This window comes from Crotalus tigris, unplaced genomic scaffold (assembly GCF_016545835.1).
Source record: "Crotalus tigris isolate CLP2741 ecotype Arizona unplaced genomic scaffold, ASM1654583v1 scf7180000018563.1161478300:1536566, whole genome shotgun sequence".
Taxonomy (NCBI): Eukaryota; Metazoa; Chordata; class Lepidosauria; order Squamata; family Viperidae; genus Crotalus; species Crotalus tigris.
The window spans coordinates 183,278-196,056 of record NW_024097077.1 but is presented as its reverse complement, the minus strand read 5'-3'; the positions used below and the strand labels follow the sequence as shown (position 1 = coordinate 196,056).

The window sequence follows — 12,779 nt, the reverse complement described above, 5'->3', positions numbered from 1 at the left end:
AGGTTGCTTCTCTCTTTGATCAGTTTCCAACCATTGTTTCTCCTCCTTCCCTCTGGTGTTTTGGAGAATAACGTGACCCCCTCTGCCTTGTGGCAACCCCTCAGATACTGGATCACTGCTGTCATGTCTCCCCTATTTCTTCTTTTCTTTAGACTAGCCAAACCCAAGTCCTGCAGCCGTTCTCTATGCATTTCATTTAACCAATAAGATCAAGCAATGGAAAAGATGTGTTAAGTCTCTCCTACCCTTGAGAATTTATTAGACTTACAGACTTCTCTTCCTACTCTTAATTGTACACAAATTTCCTGACTCAGTATCCATCTGCAGCTGACTTTTCTGAAAATGCCATCTTCTTCCCCAGCACTTTCGTAATCATGGCATGCAAATCGCTTTCTTATTTCGGGAAGCACGTAAGCCCTCCTCCTACTTAGATTACCTCTTAATTAAACTGTCAGTTTTGTTCAAGGGTTGTAAGACCAGCTTCTCTTCCTTCGTTAGAACATCTCAGATAATTAGTCCGTTGCAAGAAGATCAGTTCATCCTGTTCCTGATCAAAGCATCCGAAGGCTTTCTTAGTAAGGATGATGATGTGGAACTGGAAATTCTTCTTACATCAGCAGACAAGATTGTGTGTTGGAAACTCATCCGGCAGACAGCAAATTATAACAGAGGCTCATCTACTTCACAGTTTTGTGGAGCGAGTGTTTTTTTCATGTGTAGTGTCCATGACTTGACAAGATTAAATTTCTATGCTGGCAGGCCCTGGCTCATGAACAGCAACTTTATAGATAAAAGTTGCATGTCATTCCTCTTAAGAAATAATAATAATACCCCCAGGGGTATCACTACCATATGTTTTGTTTTTTGTTTTTCCTTAAAGATGTTTCGCTTCTCAGCCAAGAAGCTTCTTCAGATAGAATGGAATGGAACAGTAAATAGAATAAAAAATAGAATAAAATAGAATAGAATAGGAAATAGGATAGAGTAGAAAATAGAATAGAATAGAAAATAGGATACAATAGAAAATAGAATAGAATAGAATAGAATAGAACAGAAAATAGAATAGAATTAGAATAGAATACATAATAGAATAGAAAATAGAATAGAACAGAAAATAGAATAGAATAGAATTAGAATAGAATACATAATAGAATAGAAAATAGAATAGAATAGAAAATAGAATAGAATAGAAAATAGAATAGAATAGAAAACAGAACAGAATAGAATTAGAATAGAATACATAATAGAATAGAAAATAGAATAGAATAGAAAATAGGATAGAATAGAAAATAGAATAAAAAATAGAATAGAATAGAATAGAAAATAGAATAGAATAGAATTAGAATAGAATACATAATAGAATAGAAAATAGAATAGAATAGAAAATAGAATAGAAAATAGAACAGAAAACAGAACAGAAAAGAATAGAATAAATAAAATAGAGCTGGAAGGGACCTTGGAGGTCTTCTAGTCCAGCCCCCTGCTGAAGAACTGAAGAAGCTTCAGTGTGTATACATATATACATGCTCTGATTGAGCGACGATTGGTTTTAAAAAGTTCTTGTTGTTGATCTCTTGTGGTTCTCCCGCCTAAAATATTTCAGAAATGGGGGAAAAATGTCTCAAAAGCATCGACTGGTAACGAGAACTTGCTTTTGTTGCCGTGCTGCAATAATTCTTTATTAAGGCCCTTTATAATAAGCAAATGTTTGCTGTCACTGAGAGCTATTTCACTTGTAGTTTATATCCCTCAGAATTAATTGTAGCATGTAAAAGTCTTGGGGGGGATTATTTTTTTTTTAGGCATGTCAAATCGCACAAAATAACATTTAGATCTATATTTAGCCAGCCTACGCTGTAAATAATTACGGAACATCTGGAATTGGTAAAGGGATGAAGGATAGCTTGCTAGGAGTAACTTTCCTCTATGCTAGGCAGTTCTGATTTGTCCCATGTTCGTCTCTCGTTTGGCGTTGCTGAAAATAAAAAAATAATGCGCTCATTATGCTCTCGTGCCGTTTGGAGACACGGGGACGGTGAGCCACATTACAGATTAGCCTGCTTTGAAAAAAAAAAGGCAGCTGTGCATTTCCATCTCTCTCTGCAAACTTCTTGTTTAAAGCCAGCAACATCTTAAGAGTGAAATCCATCAACTCGGGGACGAGAACAAGAAAACGGTATTTTTCAAATACAGAAACAGTATTTGTCGGTGTATTTACTACTGTCAGTGTGGCTGTCCTAAAAATATTTGGAGATATTTGGTCTCATAGAATCATAGGCCTGGAAGGGTCTTCTATCCCAACCTATTACTCAAGACAGGAGACTATCCCAGTCAAATGATTGTCCAGTCTATTTTTAAAAACCCTCCAGTGATGGAGCTGTCCCCAACTCCGGGGCAAGCTATTCCATTCCTTAATTGCACTGATTTTCTCCTTACTTAATTGTTGTATCTCAGCTTCCACCTATTACATCTTCTCTTGCCATCTGGCTCAGGAATTCTGGGAGTTGAAGTCCACAAGTCATAAAAGAGCCAAGGTGGTGGGGAATTCCTGGACACGCTATAGAAGGGATAAGGAAAGGCGTGAAAATGGATAGGATTTCTTATAAGCAATTGATTAAGTGGGAAGGGAATAAGTGGCAATTAAAATCGATGGAGGATTTATTGCCAGAAAACATTATTTATTCTTGGTTTCGGTATAGGCAGTTATTAGAAAGATGGAGTATAGATCAAAAGAGCCAAGGTTGCCTATCCCTGCCCTAGAGAATAAGTCAATCCCTTCTTCTCTGTGACAGCTGCTTAAGTACTGGAAGACGACATATCTAGGTCCCTCAACTATTTGTCATACAGTTTAGCCTCCAGCCACTGACATCTTTGTTCTTCTCTGCACCCTTTCCAGAGTCTCAACATCTTTTTTGTATTATAGTGACCAGAACTGGACACAGTATTCCCAGCATGGTCTCACCAGCATGGTGTAAAGTGGTACTATTACTTGTCGTTGTGTGGACGCAATCCTTCGGTTGATGCAGCTTAAGATGTTGATGCATTGGCTTTTTTTGGCAGCTGCAGCACGCTGCTGAGATGCTGCTGTACAGCTGTATTGCCTTTTAATTACCTGTTTATGCCTCTTTTTCTGAACGGTCTGGCGAAATAACCTGTTCAGGGCTGTGAAACACTAAGAGGCACGGATAGAGGAGAATATTTGTTGTTCAGGGCTGACATGAGGGGTCCTTGGTGCTTTCTGAGCTTAGTGGTTTTCTTGCAGACGTTTCATTACCCAACTAGGGAACATTATCAGTGCTAGAAGAGAGTGGGGTTTGTGGAGAGGAGGAGGAGGAGGAGGAGGAGGAGGAGGAGGAGGAGGAGGAGGAGGAGGAGGAAGACAACGACGACTGTGGGGTCCTTGATGCTCTCTGAGCTTGGTGGTTTTCTTGCAGACGTTTCATTACCAAACTAGGTAACATCATCAGGGCACAGTAAGAGGCATTGAAAAACCCCTCTGGAGGTTCCATTGCTTGTTAATTTGGGCGGGGGCTGAGACATGAGGTCCCCCCCTGAACTCACCAACCTTCAGTGAGTCAACAATTAACTTTTTGAAATTACTGATAGTTTGAAATCTATGTTAGTAACCTATATGTTTGTCTGAGCTAACTTTATCTTCCTAAAGCTCATCCCCACGATTGACTTCTTTGTAAAGGTCCATAGCAGTGGGTCACCTGTCACTGAAGCCCCTTGGCGTTTGCGCGTGAAAAATATGTTTCCCGGGAACTAACAAATCAAGTTTAAGTTTCTGAAGAAAGGAATAAGCTCTATCTCTGTTTGCTAAATAAGGGCTGGGCGTTCTTTTGAGAACAGTGTGCACATCTGGAATTTTGAAGGAACACTTCTGGGTTTGCATAAACTGGCAGCTGGCAGGAAATTGCTTCTTTAAATATATCTTCCATAGAAGCCATGAATAAACACAAGCTAACTGTGATAGGAAAGCAAAGTAACAGAATGTGTTCTTTTCACCCTATTAATCTACCCAACATGTTGCATACCGTTATCTGTTTTCCTTAACTGGTGGATATGCTTCCAAATTAGGTAGTTTTAATTGTATTTCTTCACTAGGTTTGCATCCTGCCATTCCTCCAGGTGTAGGAGGCACTGTATGTATTTTTTTCACAGCAATAACCAGTAGTGTAGGTTGATCCAATAGGTAGTAGTTATCCAGTCAGTTTTTATAAACTATGGAGCATAGATGCAGTCACCAGGAGCCAAGCTGAATTCAAGAGGTATTTACATTTTGGTTGCAACCAAAGAAACAGATAATCCTTGACTTGCAAACTTTCATTTAGTGTCCATGTACAGGGTGTCCCTCCTGTATTTTTCGTTCAACATACCGAACCCATCCTAGGGCCCTGATTATTCTTTAACAAAAAAAGCAATATATTTTTATTGAGGGTTTGCTTTAAAAAAATAGTGAGAAGGCAATGTTCATAGGATGCAACCGGTCCCTCTATTTACCCCAGTTCTGTGCTTCATTAGTAATTATGAATTACTAACCACTAAATCTAGATTTTCAAGGCAGCTATAATAGACCAGTCAAAATAGTTCTGTTGTAAATTTATCATGTATAAAAGAAAACAAATTACGAGCAGAGAGGAGACATTAATTTTTACTGTGTGTTGTTCTCTAGGTCTTCCAGAAAAATGGATGATGACTACTTTGGAGGATTTGAGGTATGGAAGTAAGGATATTTAAAATGTTTGCCAAGGATATTTTCAATAATGAAAGCTATGTAGCACTCCGAATTTGGAAGCAGAGCGATCAATCTCTCTGTGTAAATTATTTGTGTAAATTATTCTGTCACCTGCAATGTGACCGATTCTAATTTGTGTAACTTGTTATGGATTTACTAATTGCTAAGAAGGTCAAGAAAACACAATTTACGCATGAATTGCCCTGGGATATTCTATTACTTCTTTGAATATCAAGAGGTAAAATTTCTCCAAATGTTCAGAACTGGAGTATAAATGTTGATCCCGTCTCGGGAATCTTTAGCAAGTGATTGCTTTCGCAGAGTTGGAAACCAGCTTATATTTATTTCCCCTCTTTACCAAATTCTTGTGTTTTAAAAGTGTCAGAATTCCTGGATTTCTGCATCCTGATGTGGTAGTTATTCTCTTGAAGCGTTCTCCCTAAAACCTGGCTGCAGAGGGTAGTTGAAATCCTGTTTGACTAAACCCAGGATTGCATGCTATAAAGTCGCCAGTGCTAATTTTTTTTTTGTGGGGGTGGCTTTTCATCTCCCCCCCCCTCTTTTTCCTAACAGAGTGCCAAAAGTTAGGAATACAGGAAGCTGGTTTATACTGGTTGGGAAAGCCATGCCAGGGGAGTGAATTTCCTGACCGTTGGGCCAATGTTTAATATAAAGTTATGCCAAACTTCACATTTTTATATGATATGGAAAGAAAATATTTTTGGCATAAATAAACAGCCAATCAGGGTAAAGTAACAGGGCGCTTTCAAATGCTCACACGCTAGTAATCGAGGAGAGATGCAGCCTAGAATGAAGGAGAAACTTCCTGACAGTGAGGACAATTAACCAGTGGAACAGCCTGCCTCCAGAAGTTGTAGGTGCTCCAACAATGGAGTTGCCTTTTCAAAAAGGCAACTGGACTTTCTTGGTTTTTTTTGCAAGTTTAATGAAGAGAAGGACGAGGGGGGACATGATAGCAGCCTTCCAGTACCTCAGGGGCTGCCCCAAAGAAGAGGGAGTCAAGCTATTCTCCAAAGCACCCAAAGGCAGGACAAAAAACAATGGATGGAAACTAATCAAGGAGAGAAGCAACCTGGAACTAAGAAGAAACTTCCTGACAGTGGGAACAATTAACCAGTGGAACAACCTGCCTCCAAAAGCGGTGAATGCTCCAACACTGGAAGTTTTTAAGAAGAGACTGGACAGCCATTTGTCTGAAACGGTATAGGGTCTTCTGCCTGAGCAGGGGGTTGGACTAGATGACCTCCAAGGTTCCTTCCAACTCTGTTATTCTATTAATTAACCAGTGGAACAACCTGCCTCCAGAAGTTGTGAATCCTCCAACACTGGAGGTTTTTAAAGAAGAGATCGGGCAACTATTTGTCTGAAATGGTATACATCTTCCTGCTTGAGCATAGGGGTTGGACTAGAAGACCTCCAAGGTTCCTTTCGACTCTATTCTGTAACTAAGTAGTAAAACAGAGGTGGGAAGTGTCACAGTATTTGTTTATGTACCATACTGTACTATATAATTCATTTGTTGAAAGTGCCAGACAGATTTTGATGTGATTGCTTTTCTCTAGCGTCACCTTATTGATGAACAAGCTCCTTAAAAAAAAAAAAAAAATACAGGGAGCACAAGACCAGCCAAACTGCAATCTTAGTGAAAGTTGAAATAGCATGAGAATGCCTTTCTACCAAAATCATATAAAAATGGTGCCATGAGTAGCATCTGGACAGCCAAAGGCCACATGTATGGCTACATTGCAAAAATCTGCCAGGGAAAAAACAACGACAACTAGATTTGATTTAGCTCAATCCAAGTAGAATTAAATAAATTGTCATGGCAATAATAATAATAATAATAATAATAATAATAATAATAATAATAGTAATAAAGTTGGAAGGAACCTTGGAGGTCATCTATCCAACCCCCTGCTCAGGCAGGAAACCCTACACCATTTCAGACAAATGGCTGTCCAGTCTCTTCTTAAAAGCCTCCAGTGTTGGAGCATTCACCGCTTCTGGAGGCAGGTTGTTCCACTGGTTAATTGTTCTCACTGTCAGGAAGTTTCTCCTTAGTTCTAGGTTGCTTCTCTCTTTAGTTAGTTTCCATCCGTTGCTTCTTGTCCTGCCTTCAGTGTGTGCATTGGAGTGTGTGCATTGGAGCCATGGACACCAAACGGGGCTTCAGAACTGCTTGGAAATTCTTCAGATTAATAATGAACATTGAAAGAAAATCTTGTGCCTAGTTGAACAATAATGTGCCTTGCACTTTCAGGCTGCAGAAATTTTTTTTAAAGATGGAAACAGTGAACCCCAGACAACGTCTCCTGCTATTCCTTGGGCGGTCTTTTCCACAGGTATAGAGAAATACTGGTAATTTATGTCTCTGTGTGTGGTTTTCTTACGAGTTTTTCTGACTACTGGGGGCGGTGTCAAGAGAGGAATCAGTCTGGAGTCATTACATTCCCACAAGCGAAATCCAGCCTCTTTTGAAATCCGTTAACTCTTATCTAGCTCTAATTTAGTGCTGACCCTTAACTGACCAGATTCTTGTGTATAGGCTTGAGCAAAAAATCTTAATGTGTAGTCATGATACTTTGCACCTGACATTAAGATATGTTAGTCCTTCCTTTTATTTTATACTTATACACACAGACATATACACTACGATGGAGATAGATTAGTTTACTTAGTGTAGTAGAAACACCTTAGACCGGTGTTTTTCCAGCTTGGCAACTTTAAGGCGAGTGGACTTCAACTTCCAGAATTTCCCAGCTTGAAAAAGATGTTTTGATTTTTCTTCCATTTCTACAAGACTCCACACGCTTTGAGGGTCTTTACTGATTGGAATAATAATCCCATAGCCAAAGAAGTGAGTTCAATTATCTCGTATATTTCAGAAGTGAAATTCTCAAGCTTACAAATGCTTTAATGTTTCCAATCCCTACTGGCTTATAATAAGGGTTATTACAGTATATTTCCCCCACCCCCAATACTATAACATTACATAGTATTTGTCTTGGGTTCTCAAGATGCCTTCCCGCATAATCCTTAGAACAGTTTTGTGAGATGTTGTGAACAACTTAGTGAGATGTTGTGTAGTGGAGAAACAGTCAAAAGAATTAGATGTTTGATTTTCGAGAAAGAGTGGAGATTTGATCTATGGATTTGCCATCCGCAATTTTATCCTGCTTGCCTATATAGAATGTGCAGAAAACTAGACAGTGTGTAAATTCACTCCAGTTTGTGCAGAGTAGACAGACGCCAATTAAGCAATATCTGTTTGGCATACATACTGCCTAAGCCATTTTCCAAATCAGCATAACTGCAGAAATGTATAGAATTCTTACTGTACATTTATTTTGCTTCCATAACCTTTCTGGCTATGTTTTTTTTAAAAGCAGACTATTTATTTATTTATTTATTTATTTATTTATTATTTAAATGCATCAATTAGGATCATTCACCCTTAAAAATCAGACAATTATTTTTACAAAGCAATTTCTATTCCTTTTATGTTCTTGCCAAAATATAGGCATAAAATACGCATTGTGTTTTGGGGATATTTGTGGCAAACTCTCTTGCAAAATTAAAACAATTTGAAACTTTCACTCACTGCGTTTGTTTGCTCTTATGCTCTTACATTATGAGAATTGATACTATTTTATTAAAAAAAGAATATATGTGTGTGTGTATGTGTATGCATGTATGTGTGTAAGTGTGTGCAAATTAAAACTTCTTTTGATAAGTAAAGAACTTATTTTAATCCTAAATTTACTCGCAGCAGTTTTAGTAAGCAAATTTGTGTTTTGTTTATATGGTAATTTGTCGAATTTTTTTGGCTAGCACACTGTTATTTTTAGCTTCGCAGAACGATACAAACTTTTAAAAACAGATGTCTTTTGAAATTTCTTTTCCTTTCACTTGCATTCCTTTCTCTTCCTTGTTTTCCACCAACAGTGCCTGAAATTCTTGCACCACCGACAGTTTCAGCCGAGCTGCTTTCGAAACAGGCTCCCGATGATGTACCAGCAGACACTCAACTGCCACCCAATACTTTAAGTGCAGCTGATCTTAAAGAGAAGGTAAAAAAATGATTTTATGATTACTTTTAATGCACGCAACAATACTTTTTAATCCACGGATTGCAAATAAACTGTAAGTAGAGAAGGACTAGGGGTGACATGATAGCTGTCTTCTAGTACTTGAGGGACTGTCCCAGAGAGGAAGGGGTCAACTTATTCTCCAAAGCAGCTGAAGGCAGGACAAAAAGCAATGGATGGAAGCTCATCCGAGGAAGATCCAATCTGGAACTCCGGAGAAATTTCCTGAGAGAAGTTATGAGAATTAATTAATCAGTGGAAGAGCTTGCCTCTGGAAGTTGTGGGTGCTTCATCACTGGAGGTTCTCAAGGAGATACCGGATAGCCATTTGTCTGGAATGGTATGGACCAGGCGTGGGCAACCTTGGCTCTTTTATGACTGGTGGACTTCAACTCCCAGAATTCCTGAGCCAGCCATGCTGAGGGGAAAGGGTGAGGTTTCCAAGCTGAGCCAGGCTGGCTCAGGAATTCTGGGAGTTGAAGTCCACGAGTCCTAAAAGAGCCAAGGTTGCCTACCATTGGTCTAGGGCAGTGTTTCTCAACCTTGACAATTTTAAGGCACGTGGACTTCAACTCCCAGAATTCCACAGCCAGCAATGCTGGTTGTGGAATTCTGGGAGTTGAAGTCCACGTGCCTTAAAATTGTCAAGGTTGAGAAACACTGGTCTAGGGCTACCTCTATGTTTCATCACATGATTAAATCTGACATCTGTACATCTCCCTGTTTTGTGTCTTCCATAAAGCAGCCAGTTGATCCACCGTTGACTGAAAATCCAGAAAGAGCATCTTCCAGTTATGACGAAGCTGATACAAAACCAAGGCGAAATGATTCTGAAAAGCATTTTCAACAAACCCTTTCAGCTCTGGAGAGTAAACTTCAAATGGCAGATGAGGAAAAAGCTAGAATAAAAAAGGTATAGCTACAAGTCTAAGAAACTCCCCTTCTGGACTGTGTGGTTGTTGATCAGGGGTGGGGAACGATGGCTCCTTTACGACCTGTGGACTTCGACTCCCAGAATTCCTGAGCCAGCCATGCTGGCTGGCTCAGGAATTCTGGGAGTCGAAGTCCACAGGTCGTAAAGGAGCCATCGTTCCCACCTCTGGTTTCTAGATGATAAGAGCATCAATCCATTATCTCCTTCTGTTCCTCTGGGTCATGCTTACCTTTTTTTGTGGCGTCTTGACCAGGAGTGTTTTGTGGAACATGGTGTGGGGGAGAAAAAGATGTTTTTGATGACTCCTTATAGGTTTACTCGAAGGATCTTGACAGATTTGAACCCCAGGCCACGTCCAACAAAACGCAGTTCATTGTTGAGAAATTAAGGCCCAAGCCTTAGGGAAGAAAAATCAAATATACAGATATAGAAGAGAGGGTGCCAAGAGCAGCAACAGTGAATGGTATCTAGATGTCCTAGAGCAGAGGTCTTCAAACTTGGCCCTTTGATGACTTGTGGACTTCAACTCCTAGAATTCCTCAGTTAGGCATGCAATAACAAGGACCAAGTTTGAAGATCCCTGTGCTAGAGAATAACTATTTAAGTATGAGCCAGCTGTGTGGTGCAGCTGCCCCCAAAGCCAATGAAGTTCTAGGCTGCATCAACAGAAGGATAGTATTAAGTATTAAGATCATGTGAAGTGTTAGTACTGCTTTATGTTGCACTGGAAGAACCATATTTGAAATATTGCACCGAGTTTTGGTCACCACAGATGTTGAGACTCTAGAAAGAGTGCAGAGAAGAGCAACAAGGATGACTAGGGGACTGGAGGCTAAAACATACAATGAATGATTGTGGGAATATTTCTAGTCTAACAAAGAGAGGGACAAGGAGTGACATGATAGCGGTCTTCTAATATTTGAAGGGTGGTCACAGACAAGAGGACATTAATCTATTCTCCAAAGCACCAGAAGGTAGGACGAGAAGCAACAGATGGAAACTAACCAAGGAGAGAAGCAACCTGGAACTAAGGAGGAATTTCCTGACAGTTAGAACAATTAACCAGTGGAACAACCTGCCTCCAGAAGTTGTGGGTGCTCCATCACTGGACGCTTTTAAGATGAGACTGGACAATACCTTGACTGAGATGGTATAGGATCTAGGCGACTGGAAGTTCCTTTCCAATTGTATTATTTTATATTCTGTTCTGTAAGTTGGACCCTGAGTGGCAGGTGTAGCTGACAATTATAAAAGAGAGATGTTTTAATACAAGCTATTTTTTTTTTTAGGAGTTAGAAGATCTTTTGGAAAAACACAGGACTTTGGAAACCGATTGCATGAAAGAAAAAGATGATAAATTAATTTCACATAAAGATATATACAACAAGCTCCAGGTAATGTTTTAAGATTTGTATCCCCTGAGGTCCTTCTTGATTGCTCTGTTAATTTATCGGCCCAACCCTAAAGAACGATACAAATAGAAAATAAAATGCATCTGTTTAAAAAAAGAATTGAGGGGTAGAGATATTTTGAATAGGGCCTGTTGTTCAGTTTATCTAGCCATTTGTGCTGGTTGTAACCCTTCTCTGCGTTTATTGTGTTTATACATCCATTTTTAAAATCTCACTCAATTGAGCACTGAAAAAATGTGTATTGGGACAAACATCTTGATACAAAAAACAAAAGAAAGCCTAAAAATGAGAAATATGAAGATGGATCCATATCAATAAAGGAGAGTATTTGTAGCTCAGCATTGAAATGAGGGATCTCTGAGCTTGCTTGTTTTCTTGCAGACATTTCAGTGCACTGATGATGTTACCTAGTTTGATAATGAAATGTCTGCAAGAAAACAAGCAAGCTCAGAGAGCACCAAGGACCCCACAGTTGTCCTCCTCCTCCTCCTCCTCCTCCTCCTCCTCCTCCTCCTCCTCCTCCTCCTCCTCCTCCTCCTCCTCCTCCTCCTCCTCCTCCTCCTCCATCATTCCACAAACCTTGTTTGGGTAATGAAACATCTACAAGAAAACAAGCTAGCTCAAAGAGCACCAAGGATCCATATCAGAAAGTTGTCAAAGTAGACCCAGACAGATAGATTGCTTTTAATTGAAAGACTTATTCAAACCCCCAGCTTAACCTAGTTTAAACTCCAAGGAACCTTCATTGCTAAGGATCCTATCCTGTTCTTGTGTTCAGAATGAAGCTTGAGTCCAGGGGAATAAGTGAATCAAACTTTTAGGACTTCCGTCGCTTGCTTTCTTCATGGAAATAGAATGTAGGCCACCTTCACTTCATCCCTTTCTAGATACCATGTTGGTTTTGCCTTCTCTGGCGTTAGGACCCGCACCTGTGACCACACAGCAAGTAAGCTGAAAAGTACAGCTGTACAGCTTGTCAGCAACTTCCTTCAGCGAAAACAGCTGGCTCTGGTACTGCATAAGTAAGAGAAAAACCAACATGAATCACGGACTTGGTATTTTTCCAGATGAATCTGTAGGTACTCCGAGTCTTTGGGATCTCACAATTAGTATAAAGGGCAAAAGCTCTCGGGATTTTGTACAAGCTTAGCCAATGTATTGTGGTGGAACCAGTTCTTATGGGCCAAAAAGTTGCTTTAACTAGTTTTTAACCAAGATCAGCAAATGTTTCATGCAGCACCCCCAAACCGTGAAGGATGAAAGTCAGAGTGGGAAGTTACTACTGAATTCTTTTCGGGTGTAAGTTGCACAGATGAGGCTCCTTCCGACGGGCGCTAGTCACGCATGCTTCCTCCAGCTTTTAGGTCTCCCGATACTTACTATATGCTTGCCTAGTCCGCTTGCATCTCCCAGAACAAGCATTGGAAAATTTTAATCACAATTTTTCAATTGTCAAATCCGCTCCCAAACCGATATGTGTGTGTATATTTAGATTCTCAGCAAGATCGCGTTCTTGAAAAACAATGCAACTTCATGTGGTTTGGTCTCTTTCAAACATATTTACACTATTTTCTTTTAGAGTTGGC

At 39.7% G+C, this 12,779-nt stretch overlaps 1 protein-coding gene across 2 annotated transcripts in view; it reads left to right on the top strand.

The window, feature by feature from the left end:
- Positions 1-12,779, top strand: part of CCDC91 (coiled-coil domain containing 91) — an 86,386-nt gene that overhangs the window by 5,141 nt on the left and 68,466 nt on the right. The window contains exons 2-6 of one of the 2 annotated variants that reach the window (XM_039354563.1): positions 4,676-4,718; positions 7,020-7,101; positions 8,705-8,829; positions 9,593-9,760; positions 11,071-11,175. In XM_039354563.1, coding sequence (XP_039210497.1) covers positions 4,689-4,718; positions 7,020-7,101; positions 8,705-8,829; positions 9,593-9,760; positions 11,071-11,175 — 510 coding nt within the window. In that variant the 5' untranslated portion in view covers positions 4,676-4,688. Of the gene's footprint in view, positions 1-4,675; positions 4,719-7,019; positions 7,102-8,704; positions 8,830-9,589; positions 9,761-11,070; positions 11,176-12,779 lie in introns of both variants that reach the window. The other variant, XM_039354562.1, reaches the window with a different exon arrangement.